Source organism: Anomaloglossus baeobatrachus, chromosome 2 (assembly GCF_048569485.1).
Source record: "Anomaloglossus baeobatrachus isolate aAnoBae1 chromosome 2, aAnoBae1.hap1, whole genome shotgun sequence".
Classification (NCBI taxonomy): domain Eukaryota; kingdom Metazoa; phylum Chordata; class Amphibia; order Anura; family Aromobatidae; genus Anomaloglossus; species Anomaloglossus baeobatrachus.
In genome coordinates, this window is record NC_134354.1 from 418,579,985 (window position 1) to 418,604,979 (window position 24,995).

The 24,995-nt window shown below is 52.8% G+C and overlaps 1 protein-coding gene across 1 annotated transcript in view; it reads left to right on the forward strand.

Annotated features, from left to right (window-relative positions):
- HDAC1 (histone deacetylase 1) overlaps positions 1-24,995 on the forward strand; it is a 146,885-nt gene that overhangs the window by 114,540 nt on the left and 7,350 nt on the right. Inside the window, exons 11-12 of the mRNA XM_075336155.1 lie at positions 4,634-4,764; positions 6,722-6,865. Coding sequence (XP_075192270.1) covers positions 4,634-4,764; positions 6,722-6,865 — 275 coding nt within the window. The remainder of the gene's footprint in view (positions 1-4,633; positions 4,765-6,721; positions 6,866-24,995) is intronic.

Below are 24,995 nucleotides of genomic sequence, written 5' to 3' on the forward strand. Positions count from 1 at the left end.
CCTTCCCTTCTGACGTTGTTAAGGGTTGGGCTCAATGTCCCAAGGTGGACCCCCCAGTCTCTAGATTGGCGGCTAGATCTGTGGTATCGGTTGCAGATGGATCATCGCTAAAGGATGCCACTGACCCACATGTTCAAGACCGATGGGTGAGAGACATTCTGTCTCACGGTTACAGGATAGAGTTCAGCTCTCGTCCCCCGACTCGTTTCTTCAGAACATCTCCGCCCCCCCGAGCGTTCCGTCCCGTTCTGGACCTCACACTACTCAACAGACATGTGAGCACCAGACTGTTTCGGATGGAATCTCTCCGCTCTATCGCTTCGATGTCACAAGACTTCCTAGCATCGATCGACATCAAGGATGCTTATCTCCATGTGCCGATCGCACCCGAACATCAACGCTTTTTGCGCTTCGCCATCGGGGACGAACACCATCAGTTCGTGGCATTGCCTTTCGGCCTGGCGACAGCCCCACGGGTGTTCACCAAGGTCATGGCATCTGTTGTGGCGGTCCTACACTCTCAGGGCCACTCGGTGATTCCCTACTTAGACGATCTTCTGGTCAGGGCACCCTCTCAGATGGCGTGTCAAAACAGCCTTTCCGTCGCTCTGGCGACTCTCCAGCAGTTCGGATGGATCATCAACTTCCCAAAATCCAAGTTGACACCGACCCAATCACTGACGTACCTTGGGATGGAGTTTCATACTCAGTCAGCAGTAGTCATGCTACCACTGGACAAACAGCTTTCGCTGCAGGCAGGGGTGCAATCTCTTCTTCGGGGTCAGTCACACCCCTTGAGGCGCCTCATGCACTTCCTGGGGAAGATGGTGGCAGCGATGGAGGCAGTGCCCTTCGCGCAATTCCATCTGCGGCCACTCCAGTGGGACATTCTCCGCAATGGGACAGGAGGTCGACTTCACTCGACAGGAACGTCTCTCTTTCCCTTGCAACCAAGACGTCACTTCAGTGGTGGCTCCTTCCCAACTCTCTATCGCAGGGAAAATCCTTCCTACCCCCCACCTGGGCTGTGGTCACGACGGACGCGAGCCTGTCAGGGTGGGGGGCGGTTTTTCTCCACCACAGGGCTCAGGGAACCTGGACTCCGGTAGAGTCTTCCCTTCAGATCAATATTCTGGAGATAAGGGCAGTGTATCTAGCCCTATTGGCCTTTCATCGGTGGCTGGAGGGCAGGCAGATCCGGATCCAGTCGGACAACGCCACGGCCGTCGCATACATCAACCACCAAGGCGGCACTTGCAGTCGTCAAGCCTTCCAGGAAGTCCGACGAATTCTGCAGTGGGTGGAAGCCACAGCTTCCACCATCTCCGCAGTTCACATCCCAGGCGTAGAAAACTGGGAAGCAGATTTTCTCAGCCGACAGGGCATGGACGCGGGGGAATGGTCTCTTCACCCAGACGTGTTTCGAAAGATCTGTCGCCGCTGGGGAACGCCGGACGTCGATCTCATGGCGTCACGGCACAACAACAAAGTCCCGACATTCATAGCCCGGTCTCAAGATCACAGAGCTCTGGCGGCGGACGCATTAGTTCAGGATTGGTCGCAGTTTCGACTGCCTTATGTATTTCCTCCTCTGGCGATGCTGCCCAGAGTGCTGCGAAAAATCAGGTCCGACTGTCGTCGCGCCATTCTCGTCGCTCCAGATTGGCTGAGGCGGTCGTGGTACCCGGATCTGTGGCATCTCACGGTGGGTCAACCGTGGGCGCTCCCAGACCGTCCAGACTTGCTGTCTCAAGGGCCGTTTTTCCATCTGAATTCTGCGGCCCTCAACCTGACTATGTGGCCATTGAGTCCTGGCTCCTAGCGTCCTCAGGGTTATCTCAAGATGTCATTGCCACTATGAGACAGGCCAGGAAACCAACGTCCGCCAAGATCTATCACAGGTCTTGGAGGATCTTCTTATCCTGGTGCTCTGATAAGGGTTTTACTCCCTGGCCCTTTGCCTTACCCACTTTTCTTTCATTCCTTCAATCCTGAATGGACAAGGTTTTGTCTCTCGGCTCTCTCAAGGGACAAGTATCGGCGCTTTCCGTATTTTTTCAAAAGCGTCTAGCCAGGCTTCCGCAGGTCTGCACGTTCCTGCAAGGAGTTTACCACATAGTCCCACCTTACAAGCATCCGCTGGAACCCTGGGACCTTAACAGGGTGCTAACGGCTCTTCAGAAACCACCTTTCGAGCTGCTGCGGGAGGTCTCTTTATCACGTCTTTCGCAGAAGGTGGCATTTCTAGTGGCAGTTACATCGCTCCGTAGAGTGTCTGAGCTGGCAGCGCTGTCATGCAAAGCCCCCTTCCTGGTTTTTCACCAGGATAAAGGTGGTTCTACGTCCGGTCCCGGAATTTCTCCCTAAGGTGGTATCCCCTTTTCATCTCAATCAGGATATCTCCTTACCTTCATTTTGCCCTCATCCAGTTCACCAATGTGAAAAGGATTTGCACTCGTTAGATCTGGTGAGAGCACTCCGGCTCTACGTGTCTCGCACGGCGCCCCTGCGCCGTTCAGATGCGCTCTTTGTCCTTGTCGCTGGCCAGCGTAAGGGTTCGCAGGCTTCCAAGTCAACCTTGGCTCGGTGGATCAAGGAACCGATTCTTGAAGCCTACCGTTCTTCTGGGCTTCCGCTTCCCTTGGGGCTGAAAGCTCATTCTACCAGAGCCGTGGGTGCGTCCTGGGCATTGCGGCACCGGGCTGCGGCTCAGCAGGTGTGTCAGGCAGCTACCTGGTCTAGTCTGCACACTTTCACGAAACACTATCAGGTGCATACCTATGCTTCGGCAGACGCCAGTCTAGGTAGGCGAGTCTTTCAGGCGGCGGTTGCCCACCTGTAAGAGAGGGTCGTTTTCGGCTCTTTTTTTTATCGAGGTATTCTTTTACCCACCCAGGGACTGCTTTTGGACGTCCCAATTGTCTGGGTCTCCCAATGGAGCGACAAAGAAGGGAATTTTGTTTACTTACCGTAAATTCCTTTTCTTCTAGCTCCTATTGGGAGACCCAGCACCCGCCCCTGTTCCCTTCGGGCTGTTGTTCTTTTGTGTACACATGTTGTTCATGTTGAATTGTTCTTTTGGTTCATGGTTTTCAGTTCTCCGAACATCCTTCGGATTGAATTTACCTTAGACCAATTTATAAGTTTCCTCCTTCCTGCTTTTGCACCAAAACTGAGGAGCCCGTGATGCACGGGAGGGTGTATAGGCAGAGGGGAGGGGTTACGCTTTTTAAAGTGTAATACTTTGTGTGGCCTCCGGAGGCAGAAGCTATACACCCAATTGTCTGGGTCTCCCAATAGGAGCTAGAAGAAAAGGAATTTACGGTAAGTAAACAAAATTCCCTTCTTTTCTCATGTTCCTCCGTTGAGATAAGCTTTTACTGGTTTTTTTTTTCTTCTACTGCTTGTGTACTAAAACTGAGGTTGCCTGGCCCGGCCAGGGGGTGTATACTGCAGAGGAGGAGCTATGCTTTTGCATCTACTTAGTGTCCTCCTATGGCTAGGCAGCATAACACCCATGGTCCTGTGTCCCCATGGTCCTGTGTCCCTCAATGATGGCTAAGAGAAAACGATTTTACGGTGAGTACACAAAAATCCGATTTTTTTTAAACACAGAATTTTTATTGCCAAGAGAGCAGATTTGGATTGCAGAAAAAAATGCCACAAAAACTCAGCGTTTGAACATGGCCTAAGGCCCTTCTTGCATGGCTTTTATCTGTTTCTAACAGATCCAGTCTTTTTTTATTTTTCTTTTGGTATATGGGGGGAAAAAAGCATACAATCCATTTTAAAATACACACTTCAGTTTGTGCATTTGTTTTTGTACCGGATCAGTTTGTTTGTAACATGAGACATCATGGCAGCTAGCTTCCTTGCACCAGTTCAGTTAATTTAAATTTATTGGGGTTGTCCAGGTTTGAAGCGAAGTCTGCGTTCCTTCTATATGCATGTGATCATGATTCCTTAGCATTTTTGGTGCAAGTCAGTGTTCACAGGCCAACGTGTCTGGGATGTGCAAACATGCAGTCACATGCCAACTAGACAAGTTCAACTTATCTCAATTCATTTAGGCTAGTTTCACACTTGCGTTGGGTCAGCGGATGCAACGGATCGTACAAAACAACGGAAAGCTTTTTACCGGGCGCTCAGCTGAGCGCTCTCACAAGCCGCCGGCCGGGCGCTCGACTGAACGTTCGGCCACCGAGAAACAAAATAAAGTTTCTGTGATTTAAAAAAAAAAAAAAAAAAAGAGCATGCGCAGTGAAAAATAAAGGTTTCCGCCGCTCAAAAAAACGTTACATGCTGCGTTCCTTCCGCCCGGCGCAGTGTCAAAATAACGACGCTGCGTTGTCCAGCGGATGCAACGCTGACACTTGCGGTACAGTGTGTCGTCCATAGAAGTCTATGGAGAATAGCACAGTGCATTAACGGACTGCGCTATTCTCCATAGTGACGGACTGCGCTGAACGCAAACAATATAAGTACCCTTATATTGCTAAAATCCTGATTTGATGAGATGATCGCTTGCTCACATTGGCAATACTGGGAAAAATCCTGACTGTGTGCAGACACGCTTATACTGAAAAATTACCCTTTAAATGCTTCAGAAAAAGTTATTGAAATTTTGTTCTAGGCAACGACTGTTTGAGAACTTACGTATGCTTCCACATGCGCCTGGAGTCCAGATTCAGGCCATTCCCGAGGACTCTGTTCAGGATGATAGTGGGGATGAAGATGAAGATGATCCAGATAAACGTATTTCCAGTAAGTGAAAACAACATGCCACGTTTATGTTTTAATGCTAGTTTAAAATGTAACAAAAATCAAAATAACACAGGAAGACAATGGGCTAATGGAAGTGCAGTAGGCAGGTAAAGCAATATTGTAATCAATATACAAAATTGGACCCACAATTAGGACTTAAAGGTTGCCAAGTACAATCTATTAAGTACAAGTGGGGTTAAATAAGGCCATGTTAGGTGTATGAGTTAAGGCCACTTCACACATAACGAGATTGCTAACGACATCGTTGCTACCTTCACAGTTTGTGACGAAACGACTTCACCAGCGATCTCGTTATGTTTGACACGTACAAACGATCCGCCCCCTGCTGTGAGATCGTTGGTCATTGCTGAATGTCCTGGGCCATTTTTGGCTCGTTGGCATTTTGCTGGGCAGGATGGATCTGTATGTTTGACACCTACCAACGATCTCGTTCACGATATAGATGAGAACTTAAAATTGTGACACGTAGGCATGTAGTTGCGTCATCTTTTCATTGCCCCCTCTGTACCGATTGGTTTGTGCTGAAAACAGTACTGCGTTCTAATTAGGTATCGCTTCATGCTTTGTTCCTTTTTTGAGCCTTGCTTTGAGGTCTATTAGTGAAGAACAGGTAATCCTGGTGGATCGCAGCTTCGATCCTCAAAGCAAACACTTGGGAACGAAAGAGGGATGAATCCGGGTGCAGATGCAGCTTCGATCTGAAAAACAAGCAAGCAACCGGGAACAAAGTATGAATAAATCTGGGTGGAGTCGCAGGTTCTATCCTCAAAGCAAGGCTCAAAAAGGGACAAAGAATGAAGCGATACAAAGTTGCTTTCTAGGCCGGCCGCCTAATCAGAACGCAGTATTGGCCACCAATCGGAGCGGAGGGGTGTGGAAAAGGCGAATCATATGCTCGCCTACGTGGCTCACAGCTTCATACACTACGCCCCTATTCGAGGTCGAAATAGTTACATAGCTGCTGTGTGGACAGTCCCAACGAGATCCTTATGCAGGTCGCTGCATCGTTACTAAAGTCGTTGGGAAAATGACTGACATTTCACCAACGATCTCCCCAACGATTTAACAACGATCCGGAAACTGTGACGTAGTAACGATCTCGTTGTGTGTGACTGGACCGTAAGGCCCATAGTTTATAATGCCGAGATATGCAAAGGACCCAATTTGAGACTAAATAATTTGCCTACTTAGTATGCACTGTTAAGTAACATACTAGGCTTGTTTAAAGAGAAAATAAGAATGGGAAGGGTAAGTAAAGACAATAGAAGAGAAAAGACTGATGTTGGTTGGGGAAGCACCCATATTCACAAACCATACAAGAGCTCACAGTGCACTATATGACTGGAGCAACTCCCATTTCTGAAATCTAGTGTAGATGTCCAGGTACTGAATAAACTCAATGTTGCCTGTTCTGAACATTGGCAAGGAGTTCCTCCATCCACATTATTCTGTTTTGATCAAATGCCCACTCATACATTTTGGCAGTCCAAGGGGATCTCCAAAAAGTACAAAACAGATTTTTATTTTTGATAACTTTTGATGGAGTCAAGGGAGAAACTTTCAGAAATGTTGATTCACCCTGCGGACTCTTGGAGAATGTGGGCACAAAAGGACATAGATGGCAAAAGGACATAGATGGCAACTTCAGCAGCTCGGTAGCATCATCCTCCTATCAGACTGGTATCTCCAGCACACAACAGGAACATCTGGCACATAAAAATTCCCCACCACAAGACCTCTGTACCAGTGAGAGAACCTGTGTAGTCTCCTGTGCTCTGAGTGATGGTCAGGGTATATGTGCGTTATCTTTGCCCTGAGGGCTGACAGTTCCTGCAAGGTCAGCAGTTCATTGGTCCATGGAACTTTTGCCACATTTCAAAGTTAAACATATAGACAATGTGACGATACAATTGACTTTTTTTCTCTCTCTTTGCAGTTCGATCCTCAGATAAGAGGATTGCTTGTGATGAGGAGTTCTCAGATTCCGAAGATGAAGGGGAAGGAGGTCGTAGGAATGTTGCAAATTTCAAAAAGGCAAAACGTGCTAAATTGGAAGAAGATAAAGATGAAGATAAGAAAGGTGAGGCCGCTGTTTGTGTGTGTTAAAGGAAAAAAAGCATCAAAATGAACAGCATGTACACAACATACAGTATCTAACAATGTCAAGTGAGGGCGGGTTTTACAGCTTGCATCCTGAGAATGAAGGGGCACAGCACTTGTTGAAGTAAATGGTCTCTTCATTGTCAGGGTTATCTATCAGATCTCACCATGCTTTGCCCTAGACTGACAAGTGTATGTAGACAATACAGTTCAGTTGGTAATCTACAACCCCTGGCAAAAATTATGGACTCACCTGGCTCTGAGGATGTTCATTCGGTTGTTTACTTTTGTTTAAAAAAAGCAGATCACTGACATGGTACAAAACTGAAGTCATTTCAAATGGCAACTTTCTGCCCTTAAACACTAAAAAAAATTATGAAAACATAATGTGCTAGCGAGTGACTGTTACTTTTCAAGAACAAACTGGGAAAAATTATGGAATCACTCAATTATGAGGAAAAAATTATGGAATCACCCTGTAAATTGTCATTCCCAAATCTAACACATGCATCAAATAAGATCTTCTTGTTAGTCTGCATCTAAGGCTGTGTCCGCACTTTGCTTTTTACCTGCTTTTTCTTTATCGTTCCTTTGGGAGACCCAGACCATGGGTGTTTAGCTTCTGCCTCCGGAGGACACCCAAAGTACTACACTTAAAAGTGTAGCTCCTCCCTCTGAGCTTATACACCCCCTGGTAGCCAGTCCTAGCCAGTTTATCGCTTTGTGTCAGGAGGCATACATTCACACATGCATTCTCATCTGATTTGTTTGACTTTTGGAAAGAGTTTAAAGAAAAGCGGGTCCATGTCTGGACTCCCGGCATGTCCCTTCTCACCCCACTGTGTCGGCGGTGTTGTTAAGGTTGATTTACAAGGCTGTAGCCTTACATGCCGCGCTCCTTCACCATCCCTTCTGGGCTCTGGCTTGAAGTGGGAGCCAGCACGGTCTCCATGCCTGGCAGGAGTCCGGTCTCCATCCACAGCCCCTTGAGGATTCTGTTGGACCGGAGCACTCATCCCCAGGGACATGGCCCTGCGTCTCAGCAGCTAAGTACCTGAGACGTTTATGTTAGGGGTCCCGGTTCTTTATTGTAAGGGGAGAGTATGCTGTATGTGATTGTTTTAACTTTTCCGGCGGATTCTCTAGCTTTTGCCTGAGAACCGCGCCGATGGTGCTTGCTTGTCGGCCTCGCCGCTTAAATTTAGGCCTCGGCTTCGCCGGAGGCCTAGTTTCATTTTCCTGCCCTCGCATGTCACTCATGCAGAGAGACAGGTTCGGCTCCTCCCGGCGGCCGTTCTACACAGGGGAGGGACACTCCCCACTGCTGGGGCGTCCCTCCTTCCCTGCAGGTCTCTATAGCCCTCCAGTTCCCGCTCTTTTATAGGAACGCCCTCTTCTCAGGCAGAGTTCACTCTGCTCTGGGACATCCTGCATTCTGCATCTCTGCTGAGGTGCTGCGACTGGGGGACCGGGCTTCGGGATCTGGAGGGCACACAACACCGCGCTCAGCGGTCTGGTAAGCCACAGCCGGTCTCCGGTTGTGGACCTCTGTATACCAGCAGCATGTCTCACACAAGGAGCAAGGCCCAGTGGTCTCTCAGGCTGCTGCTGCACCTGTGATTGAACCCCTGGGATGGGTAGAGTCCTTTTCTAGGTCCATATCCCAGTCATTTGCTGAGTCCAGGGGACTTTTGTCGAATATTCATCAGCCCCCCTCACAGGGTGCCTCTAATACTCTTGACAGAGGACTCCTATCCTCTGACCTCCGTTCCCACGGCTCTGTCTCAAGAGCTGACTCTCAAGATGAGGAGGATGCCCTCACTGGGGGCTCGGAGGCTATGTATCCCATCGATTTCTCTGAGGGTGACTCAGATCTTAGTGATTTGATTGCTTCTATTAATTCTGTGCTGGATCTCAATCCGCCAGTGTCAGAAGAGCAACTCTTTGGCAGAAAAACATCAGTTTACCTCGCCTAAGAGAGTGAAGAGTGTGTTCTTTAACCACTCCAGTTTTCAGACCGCTGTGACCAAACCCAGGGCCTGCCCTGACAAACGCTTTCCAAAGCGTGGTTCTGATGACCGGTTTCCATTTCCACCTGAGGTGGTCAAGGAGTGGTCTCACTCCCCAAAGGTAGACCCTCCGGTGTCTAGGCTATCAGCCCGGACCGTTGTGTCGGTGTCTGACGGCACCTCACTTAAGGATTCCACTGACCGTCAGATTGACCTTCTGGCCAAATCTGTGTATGAAGCTGCGGGGGCCGCGTTTTCCCCGTCTTTTGCAGCAGTGTGGGCTCTCAAAGCCATCTCTGCTTCTCTAGAGGAGATGCATTCCCTCACCAAGGAATCTATGCCTGAGATGGTTACCTTAACTGCTCAGGCTTCAGCCTTTTCATCTTATGCCATGTCTGCCATGCTAGAGGCTGCTCACCGCACTTCGGTGGCTTCAGCTAATTCTCTTGTTATCCGCAGGATTTTGTGGCTTCGAGAGTGGAAGGCAGATGCTTCTTCCAAGAAGTTTCTTGCTGGGCCCCCTTTTGCTGGTTCACGGCTGTTGGGTGAACAGCTGGATGAAATCATTAAAAAAGCTACTGGCGGGAAGAGTACTTACATGCCACAAACCAAGACCAGGAAACCCGCCCAGGGTAGGAATCAGTCGAGGTTTCGTTCCTTTCGTTCCTCCAACTGGTCATCCTCTAAGCCTTCCGCCTCGTCCGCTAACTCGGCCAAGGATCAGAAATCCAACTGGCACCCAAAAGCGCGTCCGCAGAAGACCGCAGGAGGTTCTGCCACTAAGGCAGCTTCCTCATGACTCTCGGCCCGCTCCAGCCACGTCCTTAGTCGGTGGCAGGCTCTCCCACTTTGGCGACGCTTGGTTAAAGCAAGTCTCCGATCAGTGGGTGAGAGACATCATATCTCACGGCTACAGGATAGAATTCTCTTCCAGCCCTCCAAACAGATTTTCTTTGTCGCTCCATTGGGAGACCCAGACAATTGGGTGTATAGCTACTGCCTCCGGAGGACACACAAAGTATTACACTTAAAAGTGTAAAGCCCCTCCCCTCTGCTATACACCCTCCCGTGCATCACGGGCTCCTCAGTTTTTAAGCTTTGTGCGAAGGAGGCACACATGCAAGCATAGCTCCACAACTTAGTCAGCAGCAGCTGCTGACTATTTCGGATGGAAGAAAAGTGGGCCCATATAGGGCCCCCAGCATGCTCCCTTCTCACCCCACTCTGGTCGGCGGTGTTGTTAAGGTTGAGGTACCCATTGCGGGTACGGAGGCTGGAGCCCACATGCTGTTTTCCTTCCCCATCCCTGCAGGGCTCTGGGTGAAGTGGGATCCATAATCGGTCTCCAGACACTGGGACCGTGCTCCCTCCGCAGCCCCTGGGAATCTGCTGGACAGGAGCTGGGTATCGTCAGGGACATGGCCCTGCTACTGCGAGGTACTCTGTGTCCCCTTGGGGACGGCGCATGACGCGCTTGTGTCGTACACGCTGCAGCACTGCTGGGCGTGTTAGTGCGCCGGGACCGCGCTTGTGGCCGGCTGCGCTTACACTCTAGTCTCCGGCTTCTGCCTAGTACCGCATATTCCAGGTGCTCTGTGTCCCCGTTGGGACGGCGCATAAAGCACCTTGGGCACAGACGCTGCAGCGACTGCGGCGTGCGTGTGGGTCCGGGACTACCGCGCCGACCGTGCACTGCCGGTCGGCCGCGATTTCAACTTTAATCCCCGGCTTTTGCGGCCTAGTATGGGATTCTCCCGCCCCCAGACCTGCCAGTCAGGGAAAAGGGCGGGACGGTCGGTATGACACCGACAGTGAGGGCTGTAGTACATTGAGCTGTCCTCCGCCCCCCTAACTACACACGCTGAGGCACCAAATTCCCGCACTTTTGTGTGACTACGCCCACGCCTCCCTCCTCCTCAGAGAACGCCGTCAGCCATGTTTTTCAGCACCTTCTGGCTGCAGCTGAGGGAGATCCGGGTCAGAGAATCTGAGGGCTACAAGCCACATCCGCAGCCCTGCCGGAGACTGAGTATCGTCAGGGACACCCTGCAGCTACAGGTACTCTGTGTCCCCGTTGGCACGGTGCCTGAAGCACCTTGGGCTCAGACGCAGCTGCGATTGCGGTGGGCATTCTTCGTCCGGGACTACCGCGCCGACCATGCATGTTTGCCGGCCGCGGTTTTACTTGAGTCCCCGGCTTTTGCGGCCTAGTGGGTTAACACTCCCGCCCCTGAGCCTGCCAGTCAGGGAGAGGGGCGGGAGGGTCGGTAGGTTGCCGACAGTGAGGGCTGGAGCACACCTCGCTGTCCTCCGCCCCCCCTCACTGATCCCTATAGACCACCGGATTCCTGCAGACACCTGCATCATAACGTAGGGAGTGCTGGAGCATACGTTGCTATCCTCCTTCCCCCTCACTGAGCACTGGGGGGCACCAGTTTTTCAAAGGTGGTCTTCCTAGGGTGTTGTCCCACCTGGGTGCCGCAGTGTATATATATATGTGTTTATCTATATGGTATATGATTTCACTGTTCGGCAGCATTATTGTTTTTGGCTGTATACCCTCACTGATTACTCTGCGGACGACAGGCTGTTGTCTGCTCTTAAAGAGTAAGGGTGCCAAAACACTGGCTTATTTTAACCTCTTGTGCGCCTATATTACAGGCACTGCACAGATAACAGCGACAGAGTTTCCATGATGAAAACTTCGCCGGCGTTCCCGGTCCAAGCGGCAGGGACAGAGTTACAGCTTTGCTGAGAAACTCTCTGGGTCATTTTCCCTATCCATGTCTCAGGCTATGGACAAATGGTCGGCTAAGAGACTAGGAGTTTGCAGTCCAGACCGGTCCCTTAAACAGGCCCCGGGCACTGCGAGATCGCCCCAGGCCTCTATCGGTCTGCGACGAAGCGTGTTCCTGGGGTGGCCTCTAGTTATGACGGGGGGTACTCCAGCACGAACCGCAGTCCCAGTCCGGCTAAGCAGCCTTGCTTGGAATCGTCCCCGACTTCTTCAAGGGTCTCAGCTTGAGGACCCTCTAGAGGATGGGACGGAGGTCGCAACCCAGGACTCTGTCCGGACGTGGCTCTAACGGCTTCACAGATACTGTACAGAAGCACACCTTCCCGGACAAGCGTTTTACTGAACGCCTTATAACACACGTTGTCCCTTCCCCTCTGACGTTGTTAACGTTCGGGCTCAGTGTCATAAGGTGCCATCCAGTCTCTTGACTGGCGGCTAGATCAGCAGTAGCAGTGGCTGACGGGTCCACGCTCAAGAATGCCACGGACAGACAGAACTCCTAATGAGATCCATCTATGAACCCATAGGCGCGTCCGTTGCCCCAGCCTTTGCAGGGGCGGGCACTCCAGGCTATCTCAGCTGCTCTGTCTCAGATTAATGCGGTCTGCTCCGCATTTAGCGTCTTTGACGTCTCAGGCGGTGGTATTTTCATCCTCCGCCGTGCACAGAGAACCTTCCTGTATGGCGGTCCAGGTCAGGGGAGTGGTCCCCACGTGTCCTAGACCGATGTAAGGGACATTCTGTCCTACGGTCACAGGATAGAGCTCTGTTCTCGTCCTCCGACTCGTTGCTTCAGAGCATCTCCGTCCCCCGAGCGAGCCGATACATTTCCAGGCGGTGAACACCAGATGGGACGGATCACTCCACCCCGTTCTGGACTTCACACTGCTCAACGGACAGAGAACCTGACGGTTCCGGATGGAATCTCTCCGCTTTGCCATCGCCTTTGATGGCCCAAGGAGGCTTCCTAGCATCAATCGACATCAGGGATGCTTATCTCCACGTGCCGATTGTACCAGAATTTCAGCGCTTCCTGCGCTTCGCCATAGGAGACGAACACCTTCAGTTCGTGTCACTAACTCTCGGCCTGGCGACAGCCCCACGGGCCTTCACCAAGGTCATGACAACGGTAGTAGCGGTCCTACACGCTCAGGGACACTCGGTGATCCTTTACTTAGACTATCTGCTGGTCAAGACTCCCTCTCGGGTGGCATGCCAACACAGCCCGAACATTGCTCTAGAGACTCTCCAGAGGTTCGGGTGGATCATCAAATTCCCAAAGTCAAGATTGACACCGGCCCAATCACTGACATATCTCAGCATGGAGTTTCATACTCTCTCAGAGATAGTGAAGCTTCCGCTGGACATACAGCGTTCACTACAGACAGGGGTGCAATCGCTCCTTCGAGCCCAGTCACACCCTTTGAGGCGCCTCATACACTTCCTAGAGAAGTTGGTGGCAGCAATGGATGCAGCTCAGTTTGCGCAGATTCATCTACGCCCACTTCAATGGAACTTTCTCCACAAATAGAACAGCAACTCGACGTCCCTCCACAGGAACGTTGCTCCTTCTCGGGCAGCCAAGGCATCCTTTCAGTGGTGGCTTCTTCTCACTTCTTATCGAAGGAAAAATCCTTCCTACCCCCATCCTGGGCTGTGGTCACGGCTGACGCGAGTCTGTCAGGGAGTCTTCCCCCGCCACAGGGCTCAGGGTACATGGACTCAACAGAGTCCTCCCTCCAGATCAATGTTCCGGAGGTGAGGGCAGTGTATCTAGCCCTAAAAGCGTCCCAGCCATGGCTGGAATGCAGGCAGATCCGATTTCAGTTGGACATCGCCACGGCGGTGGCATACATCAACCACCAAGGCGGCACAAGCAGTCGGCGAGCCTTCCAGGAAGTCCGGCGGATTCTGCTGTCGGTGGAAGCCACAGCCTCCACCATCTCCGCAGTTCACATCCCGGGCGTAGAAAACTGGGAAGCAGACTTTCTCAGTCGCCAGGGCATGGACGCAGGGGAATGGTCTCTTCACCCGGACGTGTTTCAAGAGATTGTTGCCGCTGGGTGAAACCGAACGTCGACCTATTGGCGTCCCGGCACAACAACAAGGTCCCGGCATTCATGGCACGTTCTCAAGGCCAGATTGGTCGCAGTTTCCACTGCCTTACGTATTTCCTCCTCTGGCGATGCTGCCCAGAGTGTTACGCAAGTTCAGATCCGACTGCCGCCGCGCCATCCTCGTCGCTCCAGACTGGCCGAGGAGGCCGTGGTACCCGGATCTGTGGCATCTCACGGTAGGCCAACCGTGGACACTACCAGGCCGGCCAGACTTGCTATGTCAAGGGCCGTTTTTCCATCTGAATTCTGCGGCCCTCAACCTGACTGCGTAGCCTTTGAGTCCTGGATCCTAGCGTCTTCAGGGTTATCTCAAGAGGTCTTTACCACTATGAGACAGGCCAGGAAATCAACGTCCGCCAAGATCTACCACAGGACGTGGAAGATCTTCTTACCCTGGTGCTCTGATCAGGGTTTTACTCTGGCCATTCGCCTTGCCCACTTTTCTTCGGCGCTCTATTGGGAGACCCAGACGATTGGGTGTATAGCACTGCCTCCGGAGGCCACACAAAGCAATTACACTAAAAAGTGTAAGGCCCCTCCCCTTCTGGCTATACACCCCCAGTGGGATCACTGGCTCACCAGTTTTCTGCTTTGTGCGAAGGAGGTCAGACATCCACGCATAGCTCCACTGTTTGTAGTCAGCAGTAGCTGCTGGCTCTATCGGATGGAAGAAAAGAGGGCCCATATGGGGCCCCCAGCATGCTCCCTTCTCACCCGCGGTTGGTGCTTGTAAGGTTGAGGTACCTATTGCTGGTACGGAGGCTGGAGCCCACATGCTGTTTTCCTTCCACATCCCCTTAGGGCTCTGTGGAAGTGGGATCTTGCCGGCCCCCAAGCCCTGGGGCCGGGCTCCATCCACAGACCCATAGAACCTGCTGGATGTGGAGCGGGAGTGCCGTTCAGGGACAAGGCCCTGCAACTTTCAGGTACTCTGTGTCCCCGGCAGGCACGGACACTCTCAGGGCCTGCTGAGCGTTGTAGTGCGCCGGGGACAGTGGCGATGTACGCTGGGGGTTAGGTCACTGCAGCTTTGCTGGGTGACGTTGTGTATTGGGAACTACTGCGCCGACCGCTCCTGGAGCGGCGGCGCAGCTGCGACTTATGGTGCGCCGGGGGCTTTGCGCCGACCGCGCTTTTACGGCGGCGGCGCTTCTAACTTTAGCCCCCGGCTTCTGCGGCCTAGCGCCGCTTCGTTCCCGCCCCCACCCTGTCAATCAGGGTAGGGGAGAGACGCTGCTCAATCACAGCGCCGAGGGCTGGAGCTTTATTTACATGCTCCAGCCCTCTCACTAGGCACAAGGGGAAGCAGACTTCCCGCTCTTCGTCGGTGTACGCCCAGGGCCCGCCCCCCCTCTCCACAAGGACGCCGGCAGCCATTACACATGCGATCTGGCTGGGGAGAGGCAGCAGGCTCTGGGAGACCCAGACTAGAGGGATTTCTGGCGACCACACACCGCTCCTAAGCGGGCGGTAAGCTGCACAGTAGTGCTGGCCCCTCTAGTGCCTCAGTTACATATTAGTGTACTTTTTTCTTGGTACCATATATATATATATATATAGTTGCACTGTAGGTCGCTTCTTGGCTGGACACCCTGTACTGCTCTGAGGAGGCAGCAACATGTCATCCGCAAAACGCAAGGCTGCCAAGGCACGGGCTGTGTGCACTGTTTGTACTGCATGTGGGGCTGATCTACCGGCAGGCTCCAATGATTCACATTGTGTGCAATGTTCAGTCCCAGTGGCACTTCGTCAGCCAGAGCCTATTGTGGTGGTAACCCAGGCAGCGACGCCTGTGAACCCTGCCCCGGTGACGGGGACAGACTTTGCAGTGTTTGCTGATAAGATGTCTGAGGCCATGACAAAAATCCTGGAGACCTTGCAGGCCAGGCCAGTTCCTCAGACCATGGACACTGCCGTGGCTATGCTCTCTGGTCCCCCTCAGTTGGAACTAATCCGTACTTCAAGGGGGTCTCAGGCATCACAAGCTGAAGTCTCTGACTCAGATGACAGTCCCCGGCAGCCTAAGCGAGCTCGCTGGGAAAGACCCTCCACGTCATCACACTGCTCAGGGTCTCAGCGAGAAGAATCTCTCTGTGATGAGACTGAGGACGGGGATCAGGATTCTAATCCTGAGGCCCCTCTCAATCTGGATGCCCCTGATGGTGACGCCATGGTTAATGACCTTATATCGGCCATTAATAGACTGTTGGATATTTCTCCCCCAGCCCCTTCTGCAGAGGAGGCAGCTGCACAGCAGGAGAAGTTCCATTTCCTGTATCCCAAGCGTAAATTAAGTGCTTTTTTGGACCACTCTGACTTCAGAGAATCAATCCAGAAGCACGACGCTCATCCAGACAAGCGTTTCTCTAAACGTTCTAAGGATACCCGTTATCCTTTTCCCTCTGAAGTAGCCAAACGCTGGACCCAGTGCCCAAAGGTGGATCCACCAATTTCCAAGCTTGCGGCTAGATCCATAGTCGCAGTAGAGGATGGCGCTTCACTTAAAGATGCCAACGACAGACAGATGGACCTTTGGTTGAAATCTGTCTATGAAGCTATCGGCGCGTCGTTTGCTCCAGCATTCGCGGCCGTGTGGGCACTCCAAGCTATTTCAGCTGGTCTGGCACAGGTGGATGCTATCATGCATCCAGCAGTACCGCAGGTGGCGTCCCTAACTTCGCAAATGTCTGCGTTTGCGACCTATGCTATCAATGCTGTCCTAGAATCTACGAGCCGTACCTCTATGGCGGCCGCCAATTCTGTGGTTTTGCGCAGAGCCTTATGGTTAAAGGACTGGAAAGCAGATGCTGGTTCCAAAAAATGTTTAACCAGCTTGCCATTATCTAGAGACAGACTGTTTGGTGAGCCATTGGCTGAAATCATAAAACAGTCCAAGGGTAAGGACTCTTCCTTGCCACAGCCCAGAGCAAGTAAACCTCAACAGAAAAAGTGGCAGTCGAGGTTTCGGTCCTTTCGAGGCTCGGGCAAGCCCCAATTCTCCTCGTCCAAAGGGACTCAGAAAGGACAAGGGAGCTCAGATTCCTGGCGGGCTCACTCACGCCCCAGAAAAGCAAATGGAGGAACCGCTTCCAAGGCGGCTACCTCATGACTTTCGGCCTCCGCCCTCCGCATCCTCGGTCGGTGGCAGGCTCTCCCGCTTTTGCGACATTTGGCTGTCACAGGTCAAAGACCGGTGGGTAACAGACATTTTGTCTCGCGGGTACAGAATCGAGTTCAGTTCTCGGCCTCCACTTCGGTTCTTCAGAACCTCCCCACACCCCAACCGAGCAGATGCCCTGCTGCAGGCGGTGGACTCTCTAAGAGCAGAAGGAGTCGTGATCCCTGTCCCCCCCTCTGGAAAGGGGGCGAGGATTTTACTCCAATCTCTTTGTGGTTCCAAAAAAGGACGGCTCCTTCCGTCCTGTTCTGGACCTAAAACTGCTCAACAAGCATGTGAACGCCAGGCGGTTCCGGATGGAATCTCTCCGCTCAGTCATTGCCTCAATGTCCCAAGGAGATTTCCTAGCATCAATAGACATCAAAGATGCTTATCTCCACGTGCCGATTGCTACAGAGCACCAACGCTTTCTACGCTTCGTGATAGGAGACGAACATCTTCAGTTCGTGGCTCTGCCATTTGGTCTGGCGACAGCCCCCCGGGTGTTCACCAAGATCATGGCAGCAGTGGTAGCAGTCTTGCACTCTCACGGACACTCTGTGATCCCTTACTTGGACGATCTACTGGTCAAGGCACCCTCTCAGGAGGCATGCCAACTCAGCCTGAATTTTGCACTGGAGACTCTCCAGGCGTTCGGGTGGATCATCAACTTCCCAAAGTCAAATCTGTCACCGACCCAATCACTAACGTATCTTGGCATGGAGTTTCATACTCTCTCAGCGATAGTGAAGCTTCCGCTGAGCAAGCAGCGGTCACTACAGACAGGGGTGCAGGCTCTCCTTCAAAGTCAGTCGCACTCCTTAAGACGCCTCATGCACTTCCTCGGGAAGATGGTGGCGGCAATAGAGGCGGTTCCGTTTGCGCAGTTTCATCTGCGTCCACTTCAATGGGACATTCTCCGCCAATGGGACGGGAAGTCGACATCCCTGGACAGGAAAGTCTCCCTTTCCCAGACGGCCAAGGACTCTCTGCAGTGGTGGCTCCTGTCCACCTCACTATCACAGGGAAGATCCTTCCTACCACCGTCCTGGGCGGTGGTCACGACAGACGCGAGTCTGTCAGGGTGGGGAGCAGTTTTTCTCCACCACAGGGCTCAGGGTACGTGGACTCAGCAGGACTCCACCCTTCAGATCAATGTTCTGGAGATCAGGGCAGTGTATCTTGCCCTACTGGCCTTCCAGCAGTGGCTGGAAGGGAAGCAGATCCGAATTCAATCGGACAACTCCACAGCGGTGGCATACATCAATCACCAAGGAGGGACTCGCAGTCGGCAAGCCTTCCAGGAAGTCAGGCGGATTCTGATGTGGGTGGAAGCCACGGCCTCCACCATATCCGCAGTTCACATCCCCGGCGTAGAAAACTGGGAAGCAGACTTCCTCAGTCGCCAGGGCATGGACGCAGGGGAATGGTCCCTTCACCCGGACGTGTTTCAGGAAATCTGTCGCCGATGGGGAAGGCCGGACGTCGACCTAATGGCGTCCCGGCACAACAACAAGGTCCCAACATTCATGGCACGGTCTCGCGATCAAAGAGCTCTAGCAGCAGACGCCCTAGTGCAAGATTGGTCGCAGTTCCGGCTCCCTTATGTGTTTCCACCTCTGGCACTCTTGCCCAGAGTGCTACGCAAGATCAGATCCGACTGCAGCCGCGTCATACTCGTCGCTCCAGACTGGCCGAGGAGGGCGTGGTATCCGGATCTGTGGCATCTCACGGTCGGCCAACCGTGGGCACTTCCAGACCGACCAGACTTACTGTCCCAAGGGCCGTTTTTCCATCGGAATTCTGCGGCCCTCAACCTGACTGCGTGGCCATTGAGTCCTGGATCCTAGCGTCTTCAGGCTTATCCCAAGGGGTCGTTGCCACCATGAGACAGGCTAGAAAGCCCACGTCTGCTAAGATCTACCACAGAACGTGGAGGATATTCTTATCCTGGTGCTCTGCTCAGGGAGTGTCTCCCTGGCCATTTGCATTACCTACCCTTCTTTCTTTCCTGCAATCGGGGTTAGAAAAGGGTTTGTCGCTCGGCTCCCTTAAAGGACAGGTCTCGGCGCTATCCGTCTTTTTTCAGAAGCGTCTAGCACGACTTTCTAAGGTGCGCACGTTCCTACAGGGGGTTTGCCATATCGTTCCCCCGTACAAGCGGCCGTTAGATCCATGGGATCTGAACAGGGTACTAGTTGCCCTCCAGAAGCCGCCCTTCGAGCCTCTGAAGGAGGTTTCACTTTCTAGACTATCACAGAAAGTGGCTTTTCTGGTAGCGATCACATCTCTTCGGAGAGTGTCTGAGCTAGCAGCGTTGTCTTCCAAGGCTCCCTTCCTGGTCTTCCACCAGGACAAGGTAGTGCTGCGCCCCATTCAGGAGTTTCTCCCGAAGGTGGTATCCTCTTTTCATCTTAATCAGGATATTTTTTTGCCTTCGTTTTGTCCTCATGCAGTTCATCGGTATGAGAAGGATTTACATTTGTTAGATCTGGTGAGAGCACTCAGAATCTACATTTCCCGCACAGCGCCCCTGCGCCGTTCGGATGCACTCTTTGTCCTTGTCGCTGGTCAGCGCAAAGGGTCGCAGGCTTCTAAGGCCACCCTGGCTCGATGGATCAAAGAACCAATTCTTGAAGCCTACCGTTCTGCGGGGCTTCAGGTTCCATCAGGGCTGAAGGCCCATTCTACCAGAGCCGTGGGTGCGTCCTGGGCATTGCGACACCAGGCTACGGCTCAACAGGTGTGCCAGGCAGCTACCTGGTCGAGTCTGCACACTTTCACCAAACATTATCAGGTGCATACCTATGCTTCGGCGGACGCCAGCCTAGGTAGAAGAGTCCTGCAGGCGGCAGTTGCCTCCCCGTAGGGGAGGGCTGTCTTGCAGCTCTAACATGAGGTATTTCTTTACCCACCCAGGGACAGCTTTTGGACGTCCCAATCGTCTGGGTCTCCCAATAGAGCGCCGAAGAAGAAGGGAATTTTGTTACTTACCGTAAATTCCTTTTCTTCTAGCTCTTATTGGGAGACCCAGCACCCGCCCTGTTGTCCTTCGGGATTGTTGGTTTGTTTGCGGGTACACATGTTGTTCATGTTGAACGGTTTTCAGTTCTCCGATGTTACTCGGAGTGAATTTGTTTAAACCAGTTATTGGCTTTCCTCCTTCTTGCTTTTGCACTAAAACTGGTGAGCCAGTGATCCCACTGGGGGTGTATAGCCAGAAGGGGAGGGGCCTTACACTTTTTAGTGTAATTGCTTTGTGTGGCCTCCGGAGGCAGTGCTATACACCCAATCGTCTGGGTCTCCCAATTAGAGCTAGAAGAAAAGGAATTTACGGTAAGTAACAAAATTCCCTTCTTCTGTCCATCCTTCAATCCGGAATGGAAAAGGGGTGGTCTCTCGATTCCCTTAAGGTGCAAATTTCGGCGCTTTCTGTGTTTTGTTTTTTTTTTTTTTCAAAAGCGTCTAGCCAGGCTTCCTCAGGTACGCACGTTCCTGCAGGAGGTTTGACACACAGTCCCTCCTTCCAAGCGTCGGCTAGAACCCTGGATCGGAACAGGGTGATACCGGCTCTTCAGGAACTACCCTTCGAGCCGATGACGGATATTTCTCTTTCACGCTTTCGCAGAAGGTGGTCTTCCTAGTGGCAGTCACGTCACTCCGCAGAGTGTCGGACATAGCAGCACTGTCATGCAAAGCCACCATTCCTGGTGGTTCTGCGTCCGGTTCCGGAATGTCTCCCGAAGGTGGTATCCTCTTTTCATCTCAATCAGGATATCTTCTTACCTTCTTTTTTGTCCTCATCCAGTTCACCGATGTGAAAAGGATTTGCACTTGTTAGGTCTGGTGAGGGCACTCAGACTCTACATTTCTCGCACGGCGCCCCTGCGCCGCTTGGATGCGCTCTTTGTCCTTGTCGCTGGCCAGCGTAAAGGGTCGCAGGCTTTCAAGTCAACTTGGCTCAGTGGATCAAGGAACCAATTCTTGAAGCCTACCGTTCTGCTGGGCTTCCGGTCCCTTCAGGCTGGAGGCCCATTCCGCCAGAGCCATGGGTGCGTCCTGGGCATTGCTGCACCAGGCTACGGCTCGGCAGGTGTGTCAAGCGACTACCTGGTCGAGTCTGCACACTTTCACGAAGCACTATCTAGTGCATACCTACGCTTCGGCAGATGCCAGCTTAGGTAGGCGAGTCCTTCAGGCGGCAGTGGTCCACCTGTAGGAAGGAGCCGTTTTACGGCTCTTTTACCGAGGTATTCTTTTACCCACCCAGGGACTGCTTTTGGACGTCCCAATTGTCTGGGTCTCCCAATGGAGCGACAAAGAAGAAGGGAATTTTGTTTACTTACCGTAAATTCCTTTTCTTCTAGCTCCAATTGGGAGACCCAGCACCCGCCCCTGTTCCCTTCGGGCTGTTGTTTTCTTTGTGTACACATGTTGTTCAGATTGAATTGTTCTTGGTTATGGTTTCAGTTCTCCGAACATCCTTCGGATTGAATTTACCTTAGACCAATTTATAAGTTTCCTCCTTCCTGCTTTTGCACCAAAACTGAGGAGCCCGTGATGCACGGGAGGGTGTATAGCAGAGGGGAGGGGCTTTACACTTTTAAGTGTAATACTTTGTGTGTCCTCCGGAGGCAGTAGCTATACACCCAATTGTCTGGGTCTCCCAATTGGAGCTAGAAGAAAAGGAATTTACGGTAAGTAAACAAAATTCCCTTCTTTTCTCTCAACTCTTCCCTGCTCCAAGGCCGCCGCCTTCTCGCAGGCCGTGGCGTCCTTGCAGGCAAACTGAGTGATTGTCCCAGTTCCCGCTCAGGAACGGTTCAGAGGTTTTTACTCAAATCTCTTCCTAGTTCCAAAAAAGGACGGTACCTTCCGGCCCATCCTGGATCTCAAGCTTCTCAACAAGCATGTCCGGGTGCGGCATTTTCGCATGGAGTCTCTGCGATCAGTCATTGCCTCTATGACACAAGGGGAGTTCCTGGCGTCCATCGACATCAGAGATGCCTATCTACATGTGCCAATCGCAGTGTCACATCAGCGTTGGTTACGTTTTGCGATGGGAGAGGATCATTTCCAATTCGTGGCTCTCCCCTTCGGGTTAGCCACGGCCCCTCGGGTATTCACCAAGGTCATGGCGGCAGTGATTGCGGTCCTGCACCTCCAGGGGTTAGCAGTGCTTCCTTATCTGGACTGTCAGCGGAGTGTTTCGCTCACTCTCGCCACCCTAGCCCAATTCGGGTGGATTGTCAATCTTCCCAAATCCACTCTGACTCCGACCCAGAGTCTCACGTACCTAGGGATGCAGTTCGAGACTTTGCCGGCACTTGTGAAGTTGCCCTTAATCAAACAGCAGTCTCTCCGGCTAGCGGTGCGCTCTCTCCTGAGGCCCCGCCGTTATTCCCTCAGGCGCCTGATGCAGGTGCTGGGTCAAATGGTGGCCTCCATGGAGGCGGTTCCCTTTGCCCAGTTCCATCTGCGTCCTCTGCAGCTGGACATTCTCCGCTGTTGGGACAAGCTGCCTTCCTCCTTACAGAGGTTAGTGGGTCTGTCGCCACGGACCAGGAGCTCTCTTCAGTGGTGGCTTCGACCCCTCTCCCTGTCCCAAGGGCGCTCCTTCCTGACTCAGTCCTGGGTGATTCTCACCACGGATGCCAGCCTTTCCGGCTGGGGAGCGGTACATCTCCACCACAGAGCACAGGGCACTTGGACTCCGTCCGAGTCAGCCCTTTCAATCAATGTGCTGGAAACCAGAGCTGTGCTTCTAGCTCTCCTAGCGTTTCACCACCTGTTGGCGGGCAGGCACATTCGAGTCTAGTCAGACAACGCGACAGCGGTTGCCTACATCAATCACCAAGGCGGGACACGCAGCCACCTGGCAATGTTGGAGGTCCAACGCATTCTTCAATGGGCGGAGGACTCCAAGTCCACCATATCCGCAGTCCACATCCCTGGCGTAGAAAACTGGGAGGCAGATTATCTCAGCCGTCAATCCGTGGACGGTGGCGAGTGGTCCCTGCACCCGGCTGTGTTTCAGTCAATCTCCCGCAAGTGGGGCACTCCGGACGTGGATCTAATGGCATCCCGTCACAACAAGGTTCCGATTTACGTGGCTCGCTCCCACGATCCTCAGGCCTTCGCCGCGGACGCTCTGGTTCAAGACTGGTCCCAGTTTCGTCTGTCCTACGTGTTTCCCCCTCTAGCTCTCTTGCCCATAGTCCTGCGCAAGATCAGAATGGAGGGCCGTCGAGTCATCCTCATTGCACCGGACTGGCCCAGGCGAGCTTGGTATCCGGACCTGCTCCAACTGTCCGTGGAGGTGCCGTGGCATCTTCCGGACCGTCCAGACCTGCTCTCGCAAGGTCCGTTTTTCCGCCCGAATTCTGCGGCACTCAAATTGACGGCGTGGCTCTTTAGTCCTGGATTTTGACGGCTTCTGGTATTCCTCCTGAAGTAATCTCCACTATGACTCGGGCCCGTAAGTCTTCCTCCGTCAAGATCCATCACAGGACTTGGAAAATTTTCCTGTCCTGGTGTCGCTCTTCCGGACATTCTCCTTGGCCATTCTCGTTGCCGACCCTTCTGTCTTTTTTACAGTCCGGTCTGCAGCTAGGACTGTCCCTCAACTCTCTCAAGGGACAAGTCTCAGCTCTATCAGTGCTGTTCCAGCGGCGTCTCGCCCGGCTGGCTCAGGTCCGCACCTTCATGCAAGGTGCGTCTCACATCATTCCGCCTTATCGGCGGCCCTTGGTTCCCTGGGACCTTAACTTGGTCCTCACGGTATTGCAGAAACCCCCTTTCGAGCCCCTTAGGGAGGTTTCTTTGTATCGTCTTTCTCAAAAGGTGGCCTTTCTAGTTGCCATAACTTCTCTCAGGAGAGTCTCTGATTTGGCTGCGCTCTCCTCAGTCACCTTTTTTGGTTTTTCACCAAGACAAGGTAGTTCTCCGTCTGACCCCGGACTTTCTTCCTAAGGTGGTCTCTCTCTCCCTTCCACCTTAACCAGGATATTTCCTTGCCTTCCTTCTGTCCGGCCCCTGTTCATCGCTTTGAGAAAGCGCTGCATACTCTAGATCTGGTGCGTGCTCTCCGGATTTATGTGTCTCGCACCGCTGCGCTTCGCCGGAGGCCTACTTTCGATTTCACTGCCCTCGCATGTCAATCATGCAGAGGGACAGTGCGACTCCGCCCAGCGGCCGTTCGGCACAGGGGAGGGACACTCCTCTCTGAGTACATGTCCCCTCCCCTGTAAGTCTCCTTGGCCCTCCAGATCACGCTCTCAGAGCAGGTCCCGCCCCCTCTCCTCGCTCCGGCGCCATTTTATCAGCGTTTTTCTCTGCGATCAGCACTGGCTGCAGCATCCCTGCTAAGCTGCTTGGGGGTCCGGGCTGTGGGATCTGGAGGGCACACAAACGGTCTGCTAAGCCACAACCTCCGGTTGTGGACCTGATTATATACTCTCTGGGGAACATTCTGGCTCAGAGCCCCCACTCCAGCAGCATGTCTCACACGAGGAGCAAGGCTGTACTCAGTATGCACTGCATGTAAGCTCGTGCTGCCTGAACCGAGCACATATCCACATTGTGATGCCTGCTCTAACCTGACAATGCCTCAGCCTGGAATCGCACCCACAGTGGTCCCTCCGGCTGCTTCGGCTCCGGTGGCTGAACCCCCGGCTTGGGTAGAATCCTTCTCTAGGTCAATCTCCCAGTCTTTTGCCGACTCCATGGGACAGCTGTCCCGGGCTTTGCTGAACATGCATCAGCCCCCTTCTCAGGGCGCCTCTGCTGCTAGGGCTTTCTCAGCGGAGCTCACAGAGGATTCTTCATCTGGTCCCAGACCCCGTCCTCCTAAGAGGAGACGTAGTGCTCCCTCCCCTTCCTCGTCTCGCGGGTCTGCTTCAGAAGCTGACTCGCCGGACGAGGAGGATGCCTTTACAGGGGGCTCGGAGGCTACCTCCATGTGCCCCATTGATCTGTCCGAAAGTGACTCAGATGTTAGTGATTTGATTGCGTCCATTAATTCGGTACTG